General features: G+C 42.5%; 1 protein-coding gene across 1 annotated transcript in view; it reads right to left on the bottom strand.

Annotated features, from left to right (window-relative positions):
* The window catches only part of LOC115142319 (collagen alpha-1(VII) chain-like), an 89,273-nt gene that overhangs the window by 54,794 nt on the left and 9,830 nt on the right, over positions 1–24,649 (bottom strand). Inside the window, 18 exon segments of the mRNA XM_065001808.1 lie at positions 666–938; positions 1,123–1,245; positions 1,618–1,764; positions 1,861–1,986; positions 2,123–2,269; positions 2,455–2,571; positions 4,298–4,447; positions 5,228–5,347; positions 8,723–8,878; positions 11,987–12,106; positions 12,618–12,747; positions 15,060–15,217; positions 15,350–15,508; positions 15,916–16,009; positions 16,148–16,231; positions 16,233–16,305; positions 16,481–16,661; positions 16,746–16,818. Of these exon segments, the coding sequence (XP_064857880.1) occupies positions 666–938; positions 1,123–1,245; positions 1,618–1,764; positions 1,861–1,986; positions 2,123–2,269; positions 2,455–2,571; positions 4,298–4,447; positions 5,228–5,347; positions 8,723–8,878; positions 11,987–12,106; positions 12,618–12,747; positions 15,060–15,217; positions 15,350–15,508; positions 15,916–16,009; positions 16,148–16,231; positions 16,233–16,305; positions 16,481–16,661; positions 16,746–16,815 (2,428 nt within the window). The 5' untranslated portion in view covers positions 16,816–16,818.

The raw sequence follows: 24,649 nt of genomic DNA, 5'->3' as shown, positions 1-24,649 counted from the left end.
ATAACTGTGACCTTAATTGCCTACCGTCTGTAAGCTGTTAGTGTCTTAACGACTGTCCCACAGGTGCATGTTCATGAATTGTTTATGGTTCATTGAACAAGCATGGGAAACAGTGTTTAAACCCTTCACAATGAAGATCTGTGAAGTTATTTGGATTTTTACGAATTATCTTTAAAAGACAGGGTCCTGAAAAAGGGACGTTTCTTTTTTTGCTGAGTTTAGTTCCAATTATGCGGTCTGGGAGTGCACAGGTAGCGCCATTGAGGCAATCTCCATTTTGAAGTAGTAAATGTTTTTCTTTACAATTGGCTGATCCCTCCTGATGAACTGCTTGAACATGACTCCAACAGGGATATCAGCCAATAAAGTTGTAAGCCACACACAGTTGACTACATTAAAATGGTGTAAGCCCTCAATGGCTCTGGCCATGCTAAAACAGCCTTTTGGCCACTAGAGGCCTCTATCATTCTCTATGGGTCAGGCAACGAGGTGAACGCTACTGGGGATTGCTACTACTGTATTACTAGACTACAGCAACTACTAGACAATCCCAATACAATGTGTTCTTTGAGCCTTAATGCGCTTTGAGACCTAAGGTAAGGATCCTTAGGAATGTAATTTATACGTCAGATAACACCCATCTCACTTATCCTAACCACGCCTACCATTTCCACTGCGCCAGGTAATCTTGTAGCCAGTTGCCCTGGAGACTGGTGACCATGTGATGCGTATCCTCTGAGAGGTGGCATCAATGATACGCAGGCCGCTAACCGTGCTTGAGCCGTTGTTGCCATTGGTCCTGGCCGAGAGGGTGACCACCTCCCCGATACGTTGACCAATCACAGCCGCCACGCCCAGGACCACAGCTGTGTCTGGCTGCAGCCCCTCCACCGTGTAGGACGAGGCCTCTGGCCCCAGAACACGGGACTGCTCCGCATCTAGGAGAGATACACAATGTTAAAGACACACTGGGACACTGCTCTATATAAAAGACGAGGTGAGAGAAAGTAACACATACATATAAAATAGGGACTGCTGCTATAATTATGTTATCACAACATTGTATTTCTGAGGACTAGTTTATCACAAAATCATTCCAAGCATAATTCAGCTGACACTTACTGTTGCCTTGTCTCCAAGTGACCCTGTACCCTGTCGCCCCGGAAACCCCTGTCCAGGCGATTCGGAGTCGCCGACCATTGGTGTTTGTCACACGCAGGTTTGTCACTCTCTCCAATGCTTGTTCTGAAATCACACATCGATAAGAACATTGCGGTTCAGTGCACCACCAAACTATTTCCCATGCACAATATCAAACTTACATTTCCCATTTCAAAACATCTTGCCTACTAAACACAGCCCTCTTCTTTTATCTCTGTCTGTGCTTGCCTCAGCTCACCTCCCCTCAGTATCACTATTCACCACCTATTCACATTGACAATCAGCTGGCAGCCATTCATCACAAAGCCACAGCAAAGCACTGTTTACCAAACTGGCAAACACCCTGCAGCCCTTAGCCAAGATCTGCACGCATTCAATCCATCCACATCCTCTCTCTCACAGGCTGGAGCATGTACTAGCATACAATCAGTGTGTTTGTGTGTGTGTGTGTCTCACCTGATTTGATGTAGACAGTGACTGGGTCCCCCTCGCTGTCTCCCACCACAGCTGTCACGCTGACCCCATAAGACACGCCCTCTGTCAGACCCCTAAGGTCAAGGGTCGTCTGGCTTCCAGGGATACTGCGGGTTTCCTCTGTTTGCGCTGTAAGTACAGAGTGTTAAAACATATGTGAGATCCGGTCTAAAGTAGTGCACTATATAGGGAGAGAATAAAGCGTCATTTGAGATGTGCCCTTACCTTCAGTGTTGACCATGAGGATACGGTACTGCGTTGCCCCGGCTACCCCTGTCCATCCCAGTCGCACAGTGCTGCCCAGGTACTCTACCACTCGCAGGTTGGACACCCTCCCCACCGGCTGTTCCACTGTACACATGAGGGGGGGGGGAAGTCAGTAAAATGGCGAAACAAATAAGATACAAATAATAAGTGAAATATAGAAGTAAATATAAAATACAAAGGGGCTAAAACAAAGCGGGTCGCGCCTGACCCTATCTCGGACCTGTGGGAGAGGTGGAGACGGGGGTGGCCTCTTCTCGTCCCTCATACAGGGTGAACAAGGTGATGACATACTCAGTGCTGGGCTGCAGCCCTGACAGATCATAAATAGTGGTGTTCCTGGAGAATGACTGACTCTGCATTCTGCCACCTGAGGAGAGAGAGACTACAGTAAGGCAGTCAGTCAGCGAGGGTACATCTATGTTTGTGTGCGTGGATCGGTGTACTCAATGTTGAGGGGTTCGAAAGTACATGAAACTTTTGCTTGTATGTGTGAGTGTACGTGTGTGTGTCCTTACGTGTGTATGCAAGCATGAGTGTGTGTGTGTGTCTGACCTTCCCCCTGCCTCCACTCCAGGCGGTATCCCCTGGCAGACTGGATGTAGTTCCAGGTGAGGCGGATGGAGGAGGGCCCGGTGGTGGCTGCCCTCAGCACCTGCTGCTCCAGACGCTCTGCATGGGGGGAACAGAGACACAACCCAACCATGGGTCTTATCAACTGATATATCATGGTATGCCAGAACCTCTTAAAAACCCATTCAGGGTGATGGGGTCAAATTGGGGTCATGATAGGGGCTGCACCAAATGTTTGATGTAATATAATAATTGACTATGCTTATATTGTATTAATAGAAGGAGGGGGGGGCTATGGGACTCCTCCTACTCCACATTTATAGGGTCCTAGACTACTGATTAACAATATACAGTATATATTAATTTGAAGTTTTTTAAATTGTTCCACAGTCTTTACTAAGTCTCTGCATATTATAAAGAAATGGTCTGAGAAATGTGTTAATTATTGCATGGGGTCTGTGAGAAAGCACTTCAAAGATAAACATAGAGCCCTGCAGGGGAGTAAAATAGATAAGAGGCTAGTCAGACATACTTCTATAAATCAACTTGGGGGAGTGGACATTTACTGCTGAGGCTTTAGAAAACACTGGAACTATTGTTTCTCTCTTGTAAGTTTGTATAGCTGCGTATGCATGGGCTTGGTCGGATGAGTAGCAGGTAATGACGTATGCAGTAACATCACTAGGGCTGGACTTCGGGCTTAATAAAATAACTTGGGACTTTTCCTATGGGGCAGAACTCAGGAGAGACATCAGTTGTATGTGTGATGTTTGATCTTTGACTTCTGTCTACAGCTGTATTTTGATTAAAATTGTTATGATTTATAAGTGCACATTTTGAGTGTTCCTTATTTGATAAGTAAATAAAATAGAGCACAGAAAAACGGAACCAACAAGGGGATATTTAAGCAATAAGGCACAAGGGGGTGTGGTATATGGCCAATATGCCACAGCTAAGGGCTGTTCTTACCGCAAACGCCCAAGGTGCCTTGCTATTATAAACTGGTTACCAACGTATTTAGAACAGTAAAAATAAATGTTTCGTAATACCCGTGCTATAGCTGATATACCACGGCTTTCAGCCAATCAGCATTCAGGGCTCGAACCACCCAGTTTATAATCAGCTATTAGACGGGATTTCAATTCATAATGCATCTTAGTTGGACTGCCGGTACACTTATTTAGAACAACTCTTAGCTACACAAACATTGTGTGTTTCCCCTTTCATTTGAGATCAAAGATCCCAGAGAGGAGCATTAGGAGGCATTCTGTATTAAATAACTACAGTACGCTACCCCCTCTCTGATTATAATCCAGACCAATAAACATGATGATGACTCAGCTTTAACTCAAACAACACAAATCCCTGTTAAGTGAAGACATCCCTCAAAAATGTGTCATACACAGGAAGCTGTATGTGTGTGTGTGTTTGTGTGTGTGTTTTCTGCACAGTATGCATGTGTGCAACAGATTTAACTTCCAAAAAAGGTGCCTCTATTATCCTCCTTTACACTATGGTCTGTTGGACGCAGCAGAAATAGTCTTTCATAAAGGCATTCTTTCATTGGCTAAAATGAACCACAAGTGGAAGTTAATGGGACAAAGACAGAGGAAAATAGAGTGAGAGGAAAATAGAACGAGAGGAAAATAGAATGAGAGCGAGAGAGGAGGAGAGGGAAATCTGTTTCAGTGATCTCTCCAAATTTGCTTAACTTTGTAATGTGCTTAGGAAGTTACTGAATTGTGTGTGTGTGTTGTGTATGCGTGTTGTGTGTGTGTGTATGCGTGTCTGCCATGCATACATGGGTGTGTGTGTAGCTCTATACCTATCTTGAACCTGGTGGTCGCACCAGGACCCTCTGTGTTGCCTTCGTAGAGAGCAATGACAGTGACAATGTACTCAGTGTCTGGCTGCAGGTTCAACAGGGTGTGAGTCTCACTGTCACCAGCCACCTCCACAGATTCCACATCACGACCTGGGAGAGACACAGAGGCAGGGGGAGAGGAGAGAGGGATGGAGGGAGAGGAAACAGGAGAGATGGGTGGGAGGAGAGGAGGGTGGGGGAAAGGAGAGGAGAGAGGGGTGGGGGGAAGGAGAGAGGGGAGTGGGGAGAGGAGAGGGGGTGGGGTGAGAGGAGTGATGGGTGGGTGGGTGGGTGGGGGAGAGGAGAGAGGGGAGAGAGAGGAGAGAGGGGTGGGGAGAAGGAGAGAGGGGAGAGGAGAGGGGGAGGGGAGAGGGGGAGAGAGGAGAGACGGGGGAGAGAAGAGAGGGGTGGGGAGAGGAGAGAGGGCGGAGAGGAGTAATGGGGAGAGAGGAGAGATGGGGGAGAGGAGAGAGGGAGAGATGAGAGATGGGTGGGGAGAAGGAGAGAGGGGAGTGGAGAGAAGGGTGTGGGGAGAGGAGAGAGGGCGGAGAGGAGAGATGGGGAGAGAGGAGAGATGGGGGAGAGGAGAGAGGGAGAGATGGGTGGGGGAGAGGAGAGGAGAGCAGAGGAGAGAAGATAGAGGAAGGTATGGAGGGGTGAAAGAAAAGGACAGTTGTTGTGCACGTATAAATTGTGTCACTGACTGCTCACTATTCAAAGTATTAACAGCCTTGCTGATTCTCTCATAAACTCCATTCTGTGTCACTATAAATTTCTGAAGAACAACCTCTCTGTGTAAATATACATGTTAATAAGGTAAGTCTATATTGATTGGTGCATGGGTATACTGGCACATAATCTGCTGTCAAATGTCACTGTCTCTCTCCTTACCAGTGAATGGTCCCCAGACCAGTCTGTAGGCCCTGGCTCCACCCACTCCTCTCCACAACACCCGGACACTACGCTCTGACACAGTATCCACTGACAGCTGCTGGGCCGCTTCTAGACGCACTGCAAGACAGACATAACACGCACACGCAAACACACACAAAAATAGTTGTAAACACAGTGCACATACTGAAATAGGGGCACAGAAGAACAATATATGAGAGCTTCAGACTTTTTATGTTTACTGCAGCGCAAATAGTTACCACCAGATGGAAGTATGACTTTCTAACAATTTGAAAGAATAGTGTCAGAGAAAGACGTGCAAAGCTCCCTATCTGGCGATGACAACCTTTCTGATCACTGTTACCTTTCTACCTATGGTTCAAATAAAGTCATGAGGCCATGAGGCCAATCGGTATGGTTTACATGGCATGAAATCCATCCATCCAAAAACAGTTCCAAATGATTTCCTCTTAATGTAGCCTTCACATGACTGCCACAAGGCACTGTGCTTGCTGTGAGGTCAGGCTCAGGAGCATGACAACTGTAGATCTTCTGTTCTCCTCTTCCATTCACAAACAATGGCTCACAACAATGGCTCAAACTGTGTTTGACCAGATACAATGCTATTTCACAGGAAACAAATTGACAACAGAATTTCAGCATGCTTATAGGGAAGGACACTCAACAAGCACAGCACACAGCACACACAAATGACTGATGATTGGCTGAGAGAAATTGATCATAAAATGATTATGGGGACTGTCTTGTTAGACAGTGCAGCTTTTGACATTATCGATCATAGTCTGCTGCTGGAAAAACATATGTGTTATAGCTTTACACCCCCTGCTATTATGTGGATAAAGAGTTACCTGTCTAACAGAACACAGAGGGTGTTCTTTAATGGAAACCTCTCAAATATAATCTAGTTAGAATCAGGAATTCCCCAGGGTAGCTGTTTAGGCCACTTGTTTTTTCAATGTTTACTAATGACATGACACTGGCTTTAAATAAAGCTAGTGTGTCTAAGTATGCGGATGACTCAACACTATACACATCAGCTACCACAGCGACTGAAATGACTGCAACACTCAACAAAGAACTGCTGTTAGTTTCAGAGTGGGTGGCAAGGAATAAGTTAGCCCTATATATTTCTAAAACCAAAAGCATTGTATTTGGAACAAAACACTCACTAAACCTCAACTAAATCTATAATGTGGAAACTGAGAAAGTTGAGATGACTAAACTGCTTGGAGTAACCATAGATTGTAAACTGTCATGGTCAAAAATGATTGATACAACAGTAGCTAAGATGGGGAGAAGTCTGTTTATAATAAAGCGATGCTCTGCCTTCTTCACAACACTATCAGCAAGGCAGGTCCTACAGGCCCTAGTTTTGTCGCACCTTGACTACTGTTCAGTCGTGTGGTCAGGTGCCACAAAAAGGACTTAGGAAAATTGCAATTGGCTCAGAACAGGGCTGCACGGCTGGCCCTTGGATGTACACAGAGAGCTAATATTAATAATATGCATGTCAATCTCTCCTTGCTCACAGTGGAGGAGAGACTGACTTCATCACTACTTTTATTTATGAGAGGTATTGACATGTTGAATGCACCAAGCTGTCTGTCTAAACTACTGGCACACAGCTCGGACACCCATGCTTACCCCACAAGACATGCCACAAGAGGTCTCTTCACAGTCCCCAAGTCCAGAACAGACTATGGGAGGTGCACAGTACTACATAGAGCCATGACTACATGGAACGTTATTCCACAACATTTTTTTGTGAAGAATCAACAACAAGTGGGACACAATCATGAAGTGGAACGACATTTATTGGATATTTCAAACTTTTTTAACAAATCAAAAACTGAAAAATTGGGCGTGCAAAATTATTCAGCCCCTTTACTTTCAGTGCAGCAAACTCTCTCCAGAAGTTCAGTGAGGATCTCTGAATGATCCAATGTTGACCTAAATGACTAATGATGATAAATACAATCCACCTGTGTGTAATCAAGTCTCCGTATAAATGCACCTGCACTGTGATAGTCTCAGAGGTCTGTTAAAAGCGCAGAGAGCATCATGAAGAACAAGGAACACACCAGGCAGGTCCGAGATACTGTTGTGAAGAAGTTTAAAGCCGGATTTGGATACAAAAAGATTTCCCAAGCTTTAAACATCCCAAGGAGCACAGTGCAAGCGATAATATTGAAATGGAAGGAGTATCAGACCACTGCAAATCTACCAAGACCTGGCCGTCCCTCTAAACTTTCAGCTCATACAAGGAGAAGACTGATCAGAGATGCAGCCAAGAGGCCCATGATCACTCTGGATGAACTGCAGAGATCTACAGCTGAGGTGGGACACTCTGTCCATAGGACAACAATCAGTCGTATATTGCACAAATCTGGCCTTTATGGAAGAGTGGCAAGAAGAAAGCCATTTCTTAAAGATATCCATAAAAAGTGTCGTTTAAAGTTTGCCACAAGCCACCTGGGAGACACACCAAACATGTGGAAGAAGGTGCTCTGGTCAGATGAAACCAAAATTGAACTTTTTGGCAACAATGCAAAACATTATGTTTGGTGTAAAAGCAACACAGCTCATCACCCTGAACACACCATCCCCACTGTCAAACATGGTGGTGGCAGTATCATGGTTTGGGCCTGCTTTTCTTCAGCAGGGACAGGGAAGATGGTTAAAATTGATGGGAAGATGGATGGAGCCAAATACAGGACCATTCTGGAAGAAAACCTGATGGAGTCTGCAAAAGACCTGAGACTGGGACGGAGATTTGTCTTCCAACAAGACAATGATCCAAAACATAAAGCAAAATCTACAATGGAATGGTTCAAAAATAAACATATCCAGGTGTTAGAATGGCCAAGTCAAAGTCCAGACCTGAATCCAATCGAGAATCTGTGGAAAGAACTGAAAACTGCTGTTCACAAATGCTCTCCATCCAACCTCACTGAGCTCCAGCTGTTTTGCAAGGAGGAATGGGGAAAAAATTCAGTCTCTCGATGTGCAAAACTGATAGAGACATACCCCAAGCGACTTACAGCTGTAATCGCAGCAAAAGGTGGCGCTACAAAGTATTAACTTAAGGGGGCTGAATAATTTTGCACGCCCAATTTTTCAGTTTTTGATTTGTTAAAAAAGTTTGAAATATCCAATAAATGTCGTTCCACTTCATGATTGTGTCCCACTTGTTGTTGATTCTTCACAAACAAAATACAGTTTTATATCTTTATGTTTGAAGCCTGAAATGTGGCAAAAGGTCGCAAAGTTCAAGGGGGCCGAATACTTTCGCAAGGCACTGTAAACTGCCTTACTTTTGCTGGACCCCAGAAAGAGTAGGGATCCATAACAATGGGGATCCATAACAAATACAAATACACCAATAATTTGAAGTTCATGGTAAACAGAAGATGATATGATGCATCATGCAAGTACTGACTGAGGGTAATGGGAAAGAGGGTGTGGTGTACTTACATGTCCGTGAGGTGAGGGTGGCGGGGGAGGCAGAGTTTCGGGGGAACAGCGGGTAGAGGGTGAGGACGTACTCTGTGTCGGGCAGTAGCCTCTCCAGGGTGACAGAAGTAGAGTCTGCAGCCAGAGACTGCTCCAATAGCTGGGCCTTGGGCTGACCTGTCAATCAATCACAGCCAGCCATTCACAAGGGTTAGAGCAGGCAACAGGCAAGTAAATACACAGCTGACTATACACATCTTTAAATGCACATGCTTGTACTTGTAGTGCATGTGTATAATATGAGGAAGATCAAGAGCAGTTTGGAGAACTGTTTGTGTGTGTGTGTGTGTGTGTGTGTGTGTGTGTGTGTGTGTGTGTGTGTGTGTGTGTGTGTGTGTGTGTGTGTGTGTGTGTGTGTGTGTGTGTGTGCGTGCCTGCCTCTCTGTATGTCTGTCTGTCTGACCTGCAGTCTGAGGCAACCCCAGCCCCACCCAGCTCCACACGCACTTTCAGGCTGTTGCCAAGGCAATGCGCCAGCCTGAGAGGAATGTGTAGCCTGGCGAAATGGGCACAGATCTTCATCCTACCACAGACAAGGGTGTGTGTGTGTGTGTGTGTGTGTGTGTGTGTGTGTGTGTGTGTGTGTGTGTGTGTGTGTGTGTGTGTGTGTGTGTGTGTGTGTGTGTGTGTATTGTGTAGAGATGGCAGTATTTCTGTTAGTGAGAGGAAAATACGTATTTCAATTACTTTTGAGTATTTTGTCATATGTATGTCATTGGCCTAAACTACAATCCACATATTTTGTAACAAGATACTTTCAAGACCTATAATTTATATTTTTGAAATACAAAATACTTATTCTATATCATTTTTTATAACAGTGACCCCCTTTCACCCTGCATTAGTATCAGAAGTCTGATGACACTATGGTGTGATAAGAAAATGTAAATATGAACACTTGCAAAGCATGCTTGGTCATTTAGCAGACACTCTTATCCAGAGCGACTTACAGTCAGTGCATACTGCATTCAACTAAAGTAGATAAACAACCACATATCACAGTCATAGCAAGTGGAATGTTTTTGTTACCATTACTGAGAATGTTGTTGTAGTCCTTGCAAATGTATTTTGTATTTAGAAAATACAAAATACCTGTATTTTAGTTTGATACATTGGTCTTTAGAGTATCTTGTATTTGTAACAAGACACATCAAAATGTATCTTTTGCCCATCTCTGTGGGTGTGGATGTACTGGGTGCATGAATTAGGGCCTGCAGTTGCTTGCTCCTACTCAAAGAATGGCTCCCCCATGTGAAAACTAGGTGAATTACAACAGTACTAGGCTGCATTCAAAACAAATCTCCCGCCTTATTGCATCCCATTTCCCCGTAACGGTGAGTTTTGATGGGGTTAAGAATTAACATAAAATCAGGAGAAAGGACCAGACTTGAATGCAACAATTTGACTAGTTGCCCTCAACGCAGCTACTTACTAACTCAACAAACACCAACTGCTACTAACTGCCAATCAGCTTCCACGCCTGTTGCAACGTTTTAACTAGTTGACGTGACCGCAGCTCCTCAACATCATCAGCTGCAACTCATTGTTAATCAGCCTCCACACCTGTCCTCACTCTCCGTAATCACCACTGCCACCCTACTTAAACCTCACCAAACTAAGATTCCTCCTCTGTGTTGTGCAGTGCATGTCGCTTTCTACGGCACTGTGTGGTACTAGCCTTATCAGGTGTCTCTTAGGTTCTTCCTGGGGGGGTTGCCATCACCACAGCAACTACCATGGCGTGATGATGTCTACCTGCCTTAGGCTTCATCCAGCCCATTCTCATCCCCTCCTGAATCCTTCTTGCATCCATTCAAATTTTTCCATAAATATTCTAAACCCATTTCAATGTCTGCTCCTTTAACTCGTAAAACCAGAGTCGGTGCCTCCTCTTGACAACGCTTTGCTTGAAATGTTCATAAACTAGTGAAGAGCTCAACTTTTTCTGGCGCCAGCATGGTTCTCGCCACTCACAATCCCCCAAACACTTCTCTGCATGCCCTTGTTGAAAATGAATGAGGGCAGAAATTCTCCTGCTGAATTCCTTGTTGGTAAATACCCTACGTAACATGGTGGAGACTCGCGCTTGAGCCGTTTAACACACCGGCTTCAAACGGCTATAAAAACTGTAAAAACATGTTTTTTTTATATTGAAAATATATTTCACAGCGATTTAGATGGTACAAAGGAATGATTTCCTACACTATTCAGTGATTGTTTTCTGAAATTGAGCGAACAGTGTAGAATTTTAGCAACCAGGAAATGACAGAGCGATGTTTACACTGTCATTTAGTGGAAACGGCCAGTCACAAATTCAAAACAGATTTCCCTTTGTTGTAAAATAGAAATTCTGCATTTTAGAATGCGATTTTGCATGTGTCCAAATAATTTTTTTTTGGGGGGGGGGGATATTATGAAACACTATCATTCCACTATTACTGCAGATATATTATGGAAATTGTGTGTAGCACCCTTAATAGAATACACACTGACCTAATTTAAAACAAACACGAGTGCCAATCTGTCCTCCTAAACGTTCTCCATGTGAGACTGGTACTCCTGCCACACCCTGACTCAGGGATGGAGCTGCCTCGCTGAGTTATGTTGTGTGCGTATGGTGGTAGTTCCTCTGGGGCACGTCACACCACGCACCTCAACACACCCCATAAATAGATCTATCTGACATAACACACCCTTTCCCTGTATAGAATTGCAGCCACATTCAATCCCTACTACACACCTGAAGTTTCCCTATGTCTCTCCTGCATAGTTTTTAACGTCTCTGTAAAAGTGTATGTGATATTTGTGGTAATGATTGGGTAATACAACTCTTCGTTGCCAGGCAGGGAGCGACGGAGGGCGGTATAAGGTGAGACGTCGTATCTCCACCATAGTACTGCATACTACCCTGCTGTCCTTAAAACTACACACAGATTTACATTTCTCAACTTGCCACATGTAGGTTTTTATCCCCATCCCTCCCTCTCTCCCCCCTTTCTGTGTCTGTTACACTCTCACCTGCAAAGAAAAGATGTAAGGAGTTTAGTGTTTTGTAACATGAAAGCATGTATCTCCTTCATCTGTTATGTTATAAAGCCATGTTTACATCAGCAGTTGTCACAAAGAATGAGAGTATGCTTGACTGAGCAGTAGTCGGAGTATAGGTGTGTCTGTGTGAGTGTGAGCATGAGTGTGTGTGTTTGTACATGCGTGCACGTGTCTCACCTCGGGGACCATAGGTGAGTCGGTAGCCCTGGAACTGTGAGGTGGGAGCGTCCCAGGTCAGCGAGAGGGAGAAGAAACCAGCCTGGACCAGACGAAGACCGGACACCCCCGGAAGCGAGTCTGAGAAACAAGGGGTGGAGAGGGAGGGATGAGAGGCAGATGAGACATACTTGTGTTCAACGAGGATGGTTTGGCTTCACATTGGAGAGTGACACATTGAGGAGAAACGGGAGAGAACTTGTTAGTGCCTAAAGAAAGAGATGTGGAGAGAGGAGATGATATGACATGTCATTGAGAGGTAAGAAAGACTGTGTTGGTATGGTATCCAGAACTCATCTTAAATATACATAGGTTGAAAGTAAAGATAAAGCTCCATTCATAAAGTGGTCTTGCTTCTTCCTGTCATCCCCATATCCTCCCCTTCCACACCCGTCTGTGAAATGGAATTGAAATGCATTGACATTTTACTCTCTCCTTCTCTCCTCCAGGCTTCCACCCCCCCTCTTCCCCTCTGCATCTTTCCGTGTGTACTCACTGATTTGTGCATTGGTTTCTAATTATCTCAGCTTCTCCCCTCCCCTCCCCCCTCCCTCCCTCTGCTGCCTCTGTCCCACCCTCTCTGTGAACTCACTGGTTCTTGCCTTGGCGGACACAGGCTCTCCCACACTGTTGGGATACTGGGCGATGACCGTCACCAGGTAGTCTGTCCCTGACTTCAGCTCTCTAGCCACGAAGCTCCTCTGACTTGCAGACACCGTCTCCTGCAGGGGGGAGAAGGAGGGCTTAGAACATGAGACAGAGGTGCTCTGTTCTGCTCCCCTGAGGGGCTGCAGCGTCATCTGAATTGAAGAGACTGGTTTCTACCTGAAAAACTAGGCGTGTGTGCACTTTCTAGCCAAACAGGATCACAAAGAAAAGAAAAGCAGCAGGATTGCAGAACTTGAGGATTGCACTTGTGCACCCCTGACATATACATATATGTAAGCTGACATACAAAGCTACTGCTGTAAATGGGTCTTCAATGTAATAACATAGCAACAGGTTTTGTCAAAGCCTTTGACTGGGGTAAATGTTTCCTTTAATCTATGTCATTCCTCATTATGGTCATGAGTAGGGTTTCAAAGGGATGGTATACTACTGGAAACATTCTAAGTTTACCAGTAAACTACCAGAATTTTGGTAACTTTAAAGGATTTTATGTATTTATCACAAGACATCTAGTGGCCCTTTTGGGTTCTTCAGATTATCAAAAGTGTAATTACCTCTGGCTCTCCGTGTGGCCTCATCACATCAAATATATAAAATATTAAAATAAGATGATTTAAAAAAGAAAAGAATGACAAAGCTGTAAAACATTATCCTAAATATAAACCATCAACTTATAGTGAATACCATTGGTGTTCAATCTGAGGGATTCAGTATGAAATCTATTTATTTATTATACGACTGTATGTCAATATCTCTTTGTTGTAAGTCGCTCTGGATAAGAGCGTCTGCTAAATGACTTAAATGTAATGTAATGTTGTTGTAAATGTTTTGGCACCAAACTGGTGGCAGTTGTGAAAAAAGTCAAAGTTGGAAGAGTTGCAGAGTTAATTACAAATAATGCAATTGTTGATTAGATGCTTTTTTTTATTAACCTCTTCAACCTATGGGGGCGCTAATGTCATTATTGGATAAAAAAACGTGCCCGTTTTAAGCGCAATATTTTGTCACGAAAAGATGCTCGACTATGCATATAATTGGCAGCTTTGGAAAGAAAACACTCTACCGTTTCCAAAACTGCAAAGATATTATCTGTGAGTGCCCCAGAACTGATGCTACAGGCGAAACCAAGATGAAACTTCAAACAGGAAATGAGCAGGATTTTTGACGCTCTGTTTTTCATTGTCTCCTTATATGGCTGTGAAAGCGCCACGAATTAGCCTGCCCTTTCTATCGTTTCTCCAAGTTGTCTGCAGCATTGTGACGTATTTGTAGGCATATCATTGGAAGATTGGCCATAAGAGACTACATTTACCAGGGGTCTGCCCAGTGTCCTTTGTTGAAATTGTTGCGTAATCTCTAAGCTGCTCGCATTCATCCATGTGATTGAGACAGAGAGGAGACTTCCAGAAATGATATATCATGAAGAGATATGTGAAAAACACCTTGAGGATTGATTCTAAACAACGTTTACCATGTTTCAGCCGATATTATGGAGTTAATGTGGAAGAAAGTTTGGCGTTTGGATGAATGAGTTTCCTCTAGAAACTCATGAACCATATGGTCTATCCACTAGAAACTCATTGACCATATGGTATATACTCTAGAAACTCATGAACCATATGGTCTATCCTCTAGAAACTCGTGAACCATATGGTCTATCCACTAGAAACTCGTGAACCATATGGTCTATCCACTAGAAACTCATGAACCATATGGTCTATCCACTAGAAACTCATGAACCATATGGTCTATCCTTTAGAAACTCATGAACCATATGGTCTATCCACTAGAAACTCATGAACCATATGGTCTATCCACTAGAAACTCATGAACCATATGGTCTATCCTCTAGAAACTCATGAACCATATGGTCTATCCACTAGAAACTCATGAACCATATGGAAACAGATACAGTATAACAAATGAATGCTATATATGAATAAAAAAAAAGGTAATTATTGTATAAATGACCAACATTAGCAGAGATGTCCTGTTAATTACCAGAATTACAGAGGATTCTGGTAACTTTGGTAAATTACCAGTAGCTTTGCAACCCTAGTCATGATTGCCAAAACACACACCCAGTCACAGAGGTGGAATTTCACTATTTTCCTGCCAATGTTTAATCTGCACAGACACAGAAATTCAATTAAACTCCAGATCCATCCATTGAAACATGTTCCTACTCAACCCAATCCCTCTCTCTCTGCCTGTATGCCATGTAATCAGGCTCCCTGGCTGCACCCACTCCCAGAACTGCAATGAGCCATTAGAATCTGGGTCACATCTACAGTATGAGCTGCTGCCCATCCCCTGAGTCAGGAATGAACACCACACCCCCCACCACCCAACCAGCAATGCCCACCTGACGCAGCTCCGCTGTGATTGGCTGGCCAAGGCCAGAGAGGGGAGTGTACTGCACCACATAGCCCGTCACAGGCCCCCCTGCGGGAGTCCACCGGAACCTGAGCGAATCAGAGGTCTGGCTTGAGAACTGGAGGTTAGAGGGACCGGAGAAGGCATCTGCAAAAAAAAGAGAGAAAGAGAGAGGTAGAGTGGAGGAGAGGTAAGACAATGAAAGGGAGATAAATATAGAGAGGGGATGTTTATAGTGTAATAGACTGTAATGTATTGTACTGAGCTGTGTGTGTTTACCATCGCTAGCGTACACTCCACCAGAGCTGGAACAAACACGCGGGCCCACCAGGGAGAGCAGTGTGTTAAGCAACTTAAAGTCCCCCACAAAGAATGTGTAGTCTCTCTGAGGAGGAGTGGCTATCAGAGCCAACTCAGTCTGGTCTGCACTCTTTATACCTGACAGAGACAAAAACAACCAGTTAAATACTGTACACACCCAAACTATCAAGATATACAGCCTGAGGCTTGTGGTCGGGTTTAATGAGTCAATTTGGCATTTGGCAGACGGTGTCGGGAACATCAGGTCATGGAACATCAGGTTCTACCTCCAGGCCATAAGACTGCGGAACAGTTAAACCTAGCTATATACCTGCACAGACCTTCTATTCGCCTACTTCTAGTGCTTTTCTATATTTCTTGTTAATATTTCGATTTTGTCATCTGACTTTGATATTTTCATATTGATATTTCTACTAGACTGTTGAGGAGTGCTTGCTAGTAAGCATTTCACTGTACTGTTTACACCTGCTGCATCCTGTGCATGTGACAAATAAACTTTGATTTGAATGTCTTCCCAAACCTACCCACTGCAAACATCTCCACTCCCAGACTCCGTAGCTTCTGAGCTGGGTCGCTTACACTGTCTTGAGACTTCCCATCTGTGATCAGTATACAGACCTGCATATATATATATATGAGAGAGAGAGAGAGAGAGAGAGAGAGAGAGAGGGGGGGGGGGGGGGGGAGAAATATGTCATGGTCTGTCACAGGACAAAATATAGTCTGTCTTTCAGCCCTCTCTATCCCCCCTCAAACCTTTGAGACGTTCCGGATGGAAGTGGGGTTGAAGAAGTTGTCAGCGACAAATTTGAGGCCAGCACCGGTGCGAGTGTTGCCTCCCCTTATAGTTGAGGTTCTCCACAGCGCTGACCAGCTCTGTGCCATTCAGGTATGTGGTGAAGGTGAACTCCACTCTGAACGGGACAAAACACACAACAATAAACAACTTAACTACCTGGGAAAAACCATACACTATTATTATGGCAGTAAGAAAGAAAGAGAGGAAGAGACAAGAATGGAGAGTCAAGTGTTATAGATAGATATTGTCACTAGAAACAAACATAACAGACAAAACTCTCAGTGTCTGACCTTGAGGTGTCGCTGTACTGCACAACGCCGAAGCGGATCCCTGATTGGCCCACGGAGCTGGTGAAGGGCTTGATGATACCGGCCATGAAGCCCTTGACCTGCAGGAAGTTGGCCCTGCCGATACTGGATGAGCCATCTATCAGGAACACTATGTCTGCTGGTCCAACATTATTACACCTGCCTGAGGAGAGGTGCATTAGTGAGTCTCTGTATCTTAGCTCTGGGAGTCGTAGCTCTTTTACTGTAGGCAGAGGGGTCAATTTACCTTGGGCTTCAGCCTGGTGCACTGAGGACAGCAGGAACGCCAGGGGGAAAACCCAGCACCACATCTTCATAACCTGCACACAGGCGCACACAACCGTTACAAAATACACATTCACATGCACATCTACACTGTAGACACACATCTACACTGAGTTGTAAAATATACACATAAACACAGCCTGAGTGTGGTCTGCCTCACAGCTGTCCCACAGTCTATCCTCAATAAGTCAGTGAGGTCTCTCTGGGGGTCACAGAGTTGAGGGACACATCACTCTACAGCCTGCCTTGCATCCCCCTCACTTCCCTACAAGGACCTCACCATATCACAGGTCAATGGAGCTAACTAACTAACTAACTAACTAACATTCAGTGAAGAAAGACTACTCACATTGAACACCAATATCACAACAACAAAAAACTCCTGGCCTTAGTCTGAGGCCTTAGTCAGGAGGAAAAGGATACAAGTTATTATTTATTTTGGAATTTTTTAACCAAGCTATTAAGCACAGGCCTCAGACGATTAGCTAGTGATCACTGTTCAGAGCCATCTCTTATTTATCATGCAATACCTTGCCTCATGAAATACCTTGCGTCATCCAATGGTTTAGGATCTGGCAATAGGGTCTGTTTCTTTCCGCGACATGGCTGTTCAGGCAAGGTGATGCACAACAGAAGTAGGGGTGGACATTTGAAATTATTTCACTATTCAAATAATATAATGATTAGTCTAAAAATAAATAACTACAATTCTCTACTCTATTGCCCAATCAGAATAATGCAATATGCCACAACAGGGTGCTATTCCAGTAGTATTTGGCTAACAGGAGCTTAGGCCAACATCAACAGTGAAAGAGTCTGATATTCACCATCATAGAACTAATTCTGAGTTTAAAAAAAAAATAGTTTTCTGTTGAGTGTTTAGCATTGATCTGTGTCAGGTCTTCTGGACCCTCTGTTGGTGTGCGCCTATAGGTTAATTCCTATTTGAAGAGGTGAAAATAGCATACCGCTGTTAGGTCTGACCGGAGGGCTAAATGCTCTATGATAGTAAAATGCCTTTTCATGTAAAACCCATCCCATAACCCATGATAGAAAATGAGCTTCAACATTAAAACAATCAGTTATCAACATCCTCAGAACTGTAGGTTACACTTACAGTGCACAATGGACGGTCAAAGACACGTGACATCTGAAGCAGAGTAGCTTAATGTGCCGTATAAACACTACATTCTAAAGTTTGCTGTTTTATTCAATTAAGCATTTAAAATGTCATGGTATATCGTTCTGTGTAACAATATAACATGGACAATTTCATTTAAACAAAGCTTTTTCGTTATTAAAAATGTGCCTTAAAAAATATATCCACAAATGGATAGCCTACTCTCATAAGTGTTTAAACACTAACGTCTGTCTGTTCGGAAATCCGGATTTTCGATTAACCATAACCATCCGCAGAGATCTACCATAGTGACATCTGCTGGTCAATAAATAGCAGCGTGTGAATACCAGACGGAAGCTTTTTATTTGTTGATTAAAACTCCATGGAGCAGCGGTAAGCCATTATCTGAAGTAGCCTAGAATCAGTTGGAATACCAGGTCCGCATCTTACATCATGCATCCCTTTTTCGCCTTCTAGTTTAATATTTTTCAAAAAACAGAATCTATGGCATTATATAGGATGCTTATTAAGACAGAAGCTTATACTATACTAAATAAAACTAATTATTTGAACAACAGTGCAGAAAGTGTGGTTTCACATGAAAAAAAATCTAAATAGTGTGTATTTTTAATGGGATTCACCCTCACGTCCCTGAATATTCCATAGTTCCCTACTCTGCTAAACTACCGGTCAGGTGAAACAGTTTGTACAAAATCCTAACTAGATTTGTAAGTACAGTGTCCAGTAGGGGTCGGTGTTTGAAAGCAGCTTGGAATCGAAAGAAAGCACCGGAACCACGGCAAAATCATTGGGATCTCGCATTTTCCAACACACGGTTTGAAAAAGCATGTGATCAAACTAAGCTTCGGAAGTCATTACTTCTGATAAAGTGATACACACATCGGCACACTGCTTCGAAGTTAGTTGCTTAGCGATTTCGAGACATGCCTCAGAGCTCCGGTATCAAATGTAACATCACTAGAATCCAGCCAGAGTGAGGATATCCAACATGTTTTGTTATTTTTTATATAACCCACAAACTGCATTCAGAATGACTGCCAGACTGGGACAACTACGAAATTAAACGACCTAAACTGGAACAACCATTTCAGTAACAGGTGCAAAAGTCCAAGTAACAGATTGGATTAGTTTAGAAAGATGTATGTTATTAATATTTGAATAGCATGAGATTAATTCTAAAAATCAATAGATTAGGCTAGGAAATATGACAATGATGGGCGTGGTTTTGGTTTAACACTGGTAATTAACACCAGCACTGGGGTTATTTTACACCAACAATTGTTAATTTAACACTTACATAGTTCATTTAACACCTGAATCTACACTAGAAATGTTACACTGAAAACTCAACACTAGGTAATACTGGCCAATTTGCAGTGCAGATTTTGGCGAGAGTGAAACCTCTCACTTCGCAATCCTTCAACAGAAGAGCGACTACAGATAACAACCAGACGCTACTTTGGTACAAGTCGTCCCAACAGGGACCACTTCAAACCTGCCATGGGTTAAGAGAGGGAAAAAGCCATGTTCTGTTCTGATACCATAACAAACGTAGACCTTCATAATCATAACTACTGTTGGCTATACAGATTACAAACCTTTGAATTAAATAAAGTTGAAGTCGGAAGTTTACATACACTTAGGTTGGAGTCAATAAAACTCGTTTTTCAACCACTCCACAAATGTCTTGTTAACAAACAATAGTTATGGCAAGTCGCTTAGGACATCTACTTTGTGCATGACACAAGTAATTTTCCTACAATTGTTTATAGAGAGATTATTTCACTTATTATTCACTGTATCACAATTCCAGTGGGTCAGAAGTTTACATACAGTAAGTTGACTGTGCCTTTAAAATTCTGAAAATTCCAGAACATGATGTCATGGCTTTAGAAGCTTCTGATAGGCTAATTGACATCATTTGAGTCAATTTGAGGTGTACCTGTGGATGTATTTCAAGGCCTACCTTCAAACACAGTGGCTCTTTGCTTGACATCATGGGAAAATCAAAAGAAATCAGCCAAGACCTCAGGAAAAAAATTGGAGACCTCCACAAGTCTGGTTTCCAAATGCCTGAAAGTACATTAATCTGTTCAAACAATAGTACGCAAGTATAAACACCATGGGACCACGCAGCCATCATACCGCTCAGGAAGGAGAAGCGTTCTGTCTTCTAGAGATGAACGTACTTTGGTGCGAAAAGTGAAAATCAATTCCAGAACAACAGCAAAGGACCTTGTGAAGATGCTGGAGGAAACAGGTACAAAAGTATCTGTATCCACAGTAAAAACGAGTCCTATATCGACATAACCCGAAAGGCCGCTCAGCAAGGAAGAAGCCACTGCTCCAAAACCGCCATAAAAAAGTCAGACTACGGTTTGCAACTGCACATGGGGACAAAGATCGTACTTTTTGGAGAAATGTCCTCTGGTCTGATGAAACAAAAATAGAAATGTTTGGCCATAATGACCATTGTTATGTTTGGAGGGAAAAGGGGGAGGCTTGCAAGCTGAATAACACCATCCCAACCGTGAAGCACAGGGGTGGCAGCATCATGTTGTGGGGGTGCTTTGCTGCAGGAGGGACTGGTGCACTTCACAAAATACATACCATCATGAGAAAGGAAAAGTACGGGGATATATTGAAGCAACATCTCAAGACATCAGTCAGAAAGTTAAAGCTTGGTCGCAAATGGGTCTTCCAAATGGACAATGACCCCAAGCATACTTCCAAAGCTGTGGCAGAATGGCTTAAGGACAACAAAGTCATGGTCTTGGAGTGGCCATCAAAGCCCTGACCTCAATCCTATAGACAATTTGTGGGCAGAATTGAAAAAGCGTGTGCGAACAAGGAGGCCTACAAACCTGACTCAATTACACCAGCTCTGTCAGGAGGAATGGGCCAAAATTCACCCAATTTATTGTGGGAAGCTTGTGGAAGTCTACCCGAAACGTTTGACCCAAGTTAAACGATTTAAAGGCAATGCTACCAAATACTAATTAAGTGTATATAAACTTCTGACCCACTGGGAATGTGTTGAATGAAATAAAAGCTGAAATAAATAATTCTCTCTACTATTATTCTGACATTTCCCATTCTTAAAATAAAGTGGTGATCCTAACTGACCTATAACAGGGAATTTTTAAAACTGAGTTTAAATGTATTTGGCTAAGGTGTACGTAAAATTCCGACTTCAACTGTATGTTTATATGTAGGTATGACAGAGTAACAGAGGCAGAGAGGACAGAGTATATGTATTGGTCTGTAAAGTGAATCAAAATCCCAGCATCTGTAAGTATTTACAGTAGCATAGCATGTCACACTAATGAACTAACCCTAGCCCATAGAGCAGACAATGTCAAGCTGTTCTCACACATGAAAGAGGTCATGTTGGGACTCACCAATTAACACGCAAATAAACTGCCAGACTCACTAACAACTACATTAGACTGGAGACCTTTAGAAGCTGACACTGCATTACTTTGTGTAGTCTACAATATGTCCATAAAGACACACACACACGCACATACACAACACACATACACACATGTACGCACACATACATATTGGGTACACACACACATATACAGCCCGCGGCTTGTGGTTGGGATGAATGAGTCAATGTCTGACTCATCCTATCAGTCACTAAACACAGACAAGCACACCTGCCTTCAGCAAGGGTCGAATTTATTTAGAGTTGCGATTTGAATATCTAACACAAAGCTCACTCTGTTTGTGAAGGGGTAAATGTTTGTCCTGGTACTGGTATGCAGAACTCGTGCTGAACTTCTTGTATCTCAACAATCGACAGCAGGACAAATTTAGAAACATACACAATCTTAGATCCTTTAGGTGACTAAGTCGCTTTGGATAAAAGCATCTGCAGATTAAAAAAACAACCCTTTTAGATAATCGTCTGAAGGCAGAAACTCATGAGTCTGAAATGTTTGTTCCCCTTGAATTATTTAAAAACCACATAACCGCCATTTCCTGAACTTTTCTCGTAAGCAACCGACATACATCTTTAATTCCAGATGTAGTGTCCCTGTCCCTTCTGAAACCCTAAGACAAATCAAGATCCTCTATATGGGTTCCTCACCTAGAAAATGGAATTACTCACAATTGCGCAATTAACAGAAACCAAATCCACCCTCTTACATTTCATGTTATTTTTTTTTACATTTTATGCGGAATCCATAAAGTTACAGTTCTTTTATGGTGAAATTAAATCAAATCAAATTGTATTTGTCACCTGCGCCAAATACAACAGGTACCTTACAGTGAAATGCTTACTTACAAGCCCTTAACCAACAATGCTTTAAGAAGTTAAGGAGAAAAAAGTATTAAGTAAAAAATAGAAAATAAAAAGTTACAAAAAATTGAACAGCAGCAGTAAAATAACAATAGCGAGGCTAAATACAGGGGGTACCGGTACAGAGTCAATGTGGAGGCTATATACAGGGGGTACTGGTACAGAGTCAATGTGCAGGGAGCACCGGTTAGTCAAGGTAATTGAGGTAATATATAAATGAAGGTAGAGTTAAGGAAACCAGATTGTGAGAACACAGTTGGACCACATGTTTTTAAGATCTTAAATTTACAACTGAAACACTATATGTCGATGACAGTTAGATATAAAAACAACACCAGTTGAAAACTATATGATCAGTTGTAGCATGGTAAACATCCTACAAAGTGCATTCACGTGGTCTCTCTTGTCTTCTCTCTCCCCTCTTAGTTTTTTAAAAGTTTTTTATTTTACCTTTATTTCACCAGGTAGGCAAGTTGAGAACAAGTTCTCATTTACAATTGCGACCTGGCCAAGATAAAGCAAAGCAGTTCGACAGGTACAACAACACAGAGGTACACATGAAGTAAAACAAACACAGTCAATAATACAGTAGAAAAATAAGTCTATATATAATGTGAGAAAATGAGGTGAGATAAGGGAGGTAAAGGCAAAAAAGGCCATGGTGGCAAAGTAAATACAATATAACAAGTAAAAAGATAATAATAATACAAATGTATATGCCAGCTTCTCTCTTCCTTTGGCTCTCCATCCTTTCTGACTCTCTCGCTCACATTTTGTTTTACCTTCTGAGACTGCACCTGTCCTTCTGGTATTCATCAATGTAACATAGCTATTAAAAGCTTTATAACACCATCATTTATTACCACATGGTGTGATCCAAGGACACCCCCATAAGAGTCCATACTTATGCTACGTTCACAATGAAGTGGAAAGGTGGTATTTACCACATACGACTGGGGAAATTCCACTTGAACGCCCTCCCAACTTGTAACTACTAGTGGGAAAATCATCAATCATCCCTGAACTCCGACTTCTCCCACAACTGACCTCTGACGTCACCTACTAAAGAAATGACCTCGATAACAGCATTTTCTGCAGTTAAATGTAACAAAACATTATTTATAAAAAAGCTATCAATTAATATGTGTGGGGGCTTAGGAAAACGCTAAACTTTTAATTCTTTATATCTCTGAAAACTACCCTGTCCCAAATCCAGATTTTTTTTAAATCACTGAGATAGCTTTATCAGAACCCGAGTTATGAGCTTTTAAAGTTGACTTCAGCCAAAATGTTAAAACTGAGAAAATGGCAATGAAAGATTCCTTTAAGTTTATTTCTAATTCCATTGAGACGAATGAGAGAAAAACACCAACACTCAGCTTGATTGTTTCAAAAGAGATTGTCACTATACTTATTATTTTTAAAACTGCTGGTATCATTTGCATTAAATAATCATATTATTATACATATGAGATAATCAACGAAGGGGCTATGAGTTCTATGAAAAATAATGAACGACATGGAAGGTGTTTCCAAGACGCCCTAGTGGAGTGGAACTGACCTTCAATGGAGTTACATTATTTTCCAGAGAATGCATAGAGCCCTGAGTTGATTATCCCTTTTATACTGTACCATGGCTATAATTTAACACATTTGCCACTAGAAATGGTTATTTGACAGTAGAACTGTATTCAACAATCACCAATAAATTAGCTAGCAAATTAGTAGTTGCCTTGATAACCAAACAAACAGACTTGCTACAGTAGTTTAGCTAACCAAACCATCAGTCCTAGCTTGCTATTATGAAAATCGAATTCAACAATGCCAATAATGTTTTTAATACAACTTGTCATTCAAAAGCAGCTCAAACAGAACATGTAAGAACCGTCAACAACAAATTCTTAAAAAGAAAAACAGTAAAGAAAGATCTGTTTGATTTGGCTATATACAACACTGGAAGGCTTCAGCTTGCAGGAATGGGTACTGGAACGAGTTGCCCATGTTTCTCCTGGTCATGGAGACAATCTCATCTGCTGAGAGATTAGATTCATTTGTCATTTAGGAAAAGTAAAAACAATACAAAATACTCACAATCACACAAAACATCAATATAACTGTGGAGAGGCAAGGAAAATAGTATAGTAATAGTGTGAAAAAGCCAATAAAGTGAATGAGTAGTTTTGTGTGTTGACTGATACCTGGTTTTGTTGAAGGCCCGGATGGCAATGTGAAAGAAGGATTTAATTCATATTGATAATAATGAATTTGACTCTCTATGACAAACATACAATCAAAGAGATCTCTAAAACATTCAGACAAAAACTACTCGTTCATAATTATTACCTTTGCTGAATGCTCAATGGTGACAGCCACCTCAGATCCAGCTCTGGCCACCAGAACCATGAGCCGGCCC

This window comes from Oncorhynchus nerka, linkage group LG15, assembly GCF_034236695.1.
Source record: "Oncorhynchus nerka isolate Pitt River linkage group LG15, Oner_Uvic_2.0, whole genome shotgun sequence".
Classification (NCBI taxonomy): domain Eukaryota; kingdom Metazoa; phylum Chordata; class Actinopteri; order Salmoniformes; family Salmonidae; genus Oncorhynchus; species Oncorhynchus nerka.
The sequence above is the reverse complement of the archived record's forward strand: the minus strand, read 5'-3'. Positions and strand labels throughout refer to the sequence as shown.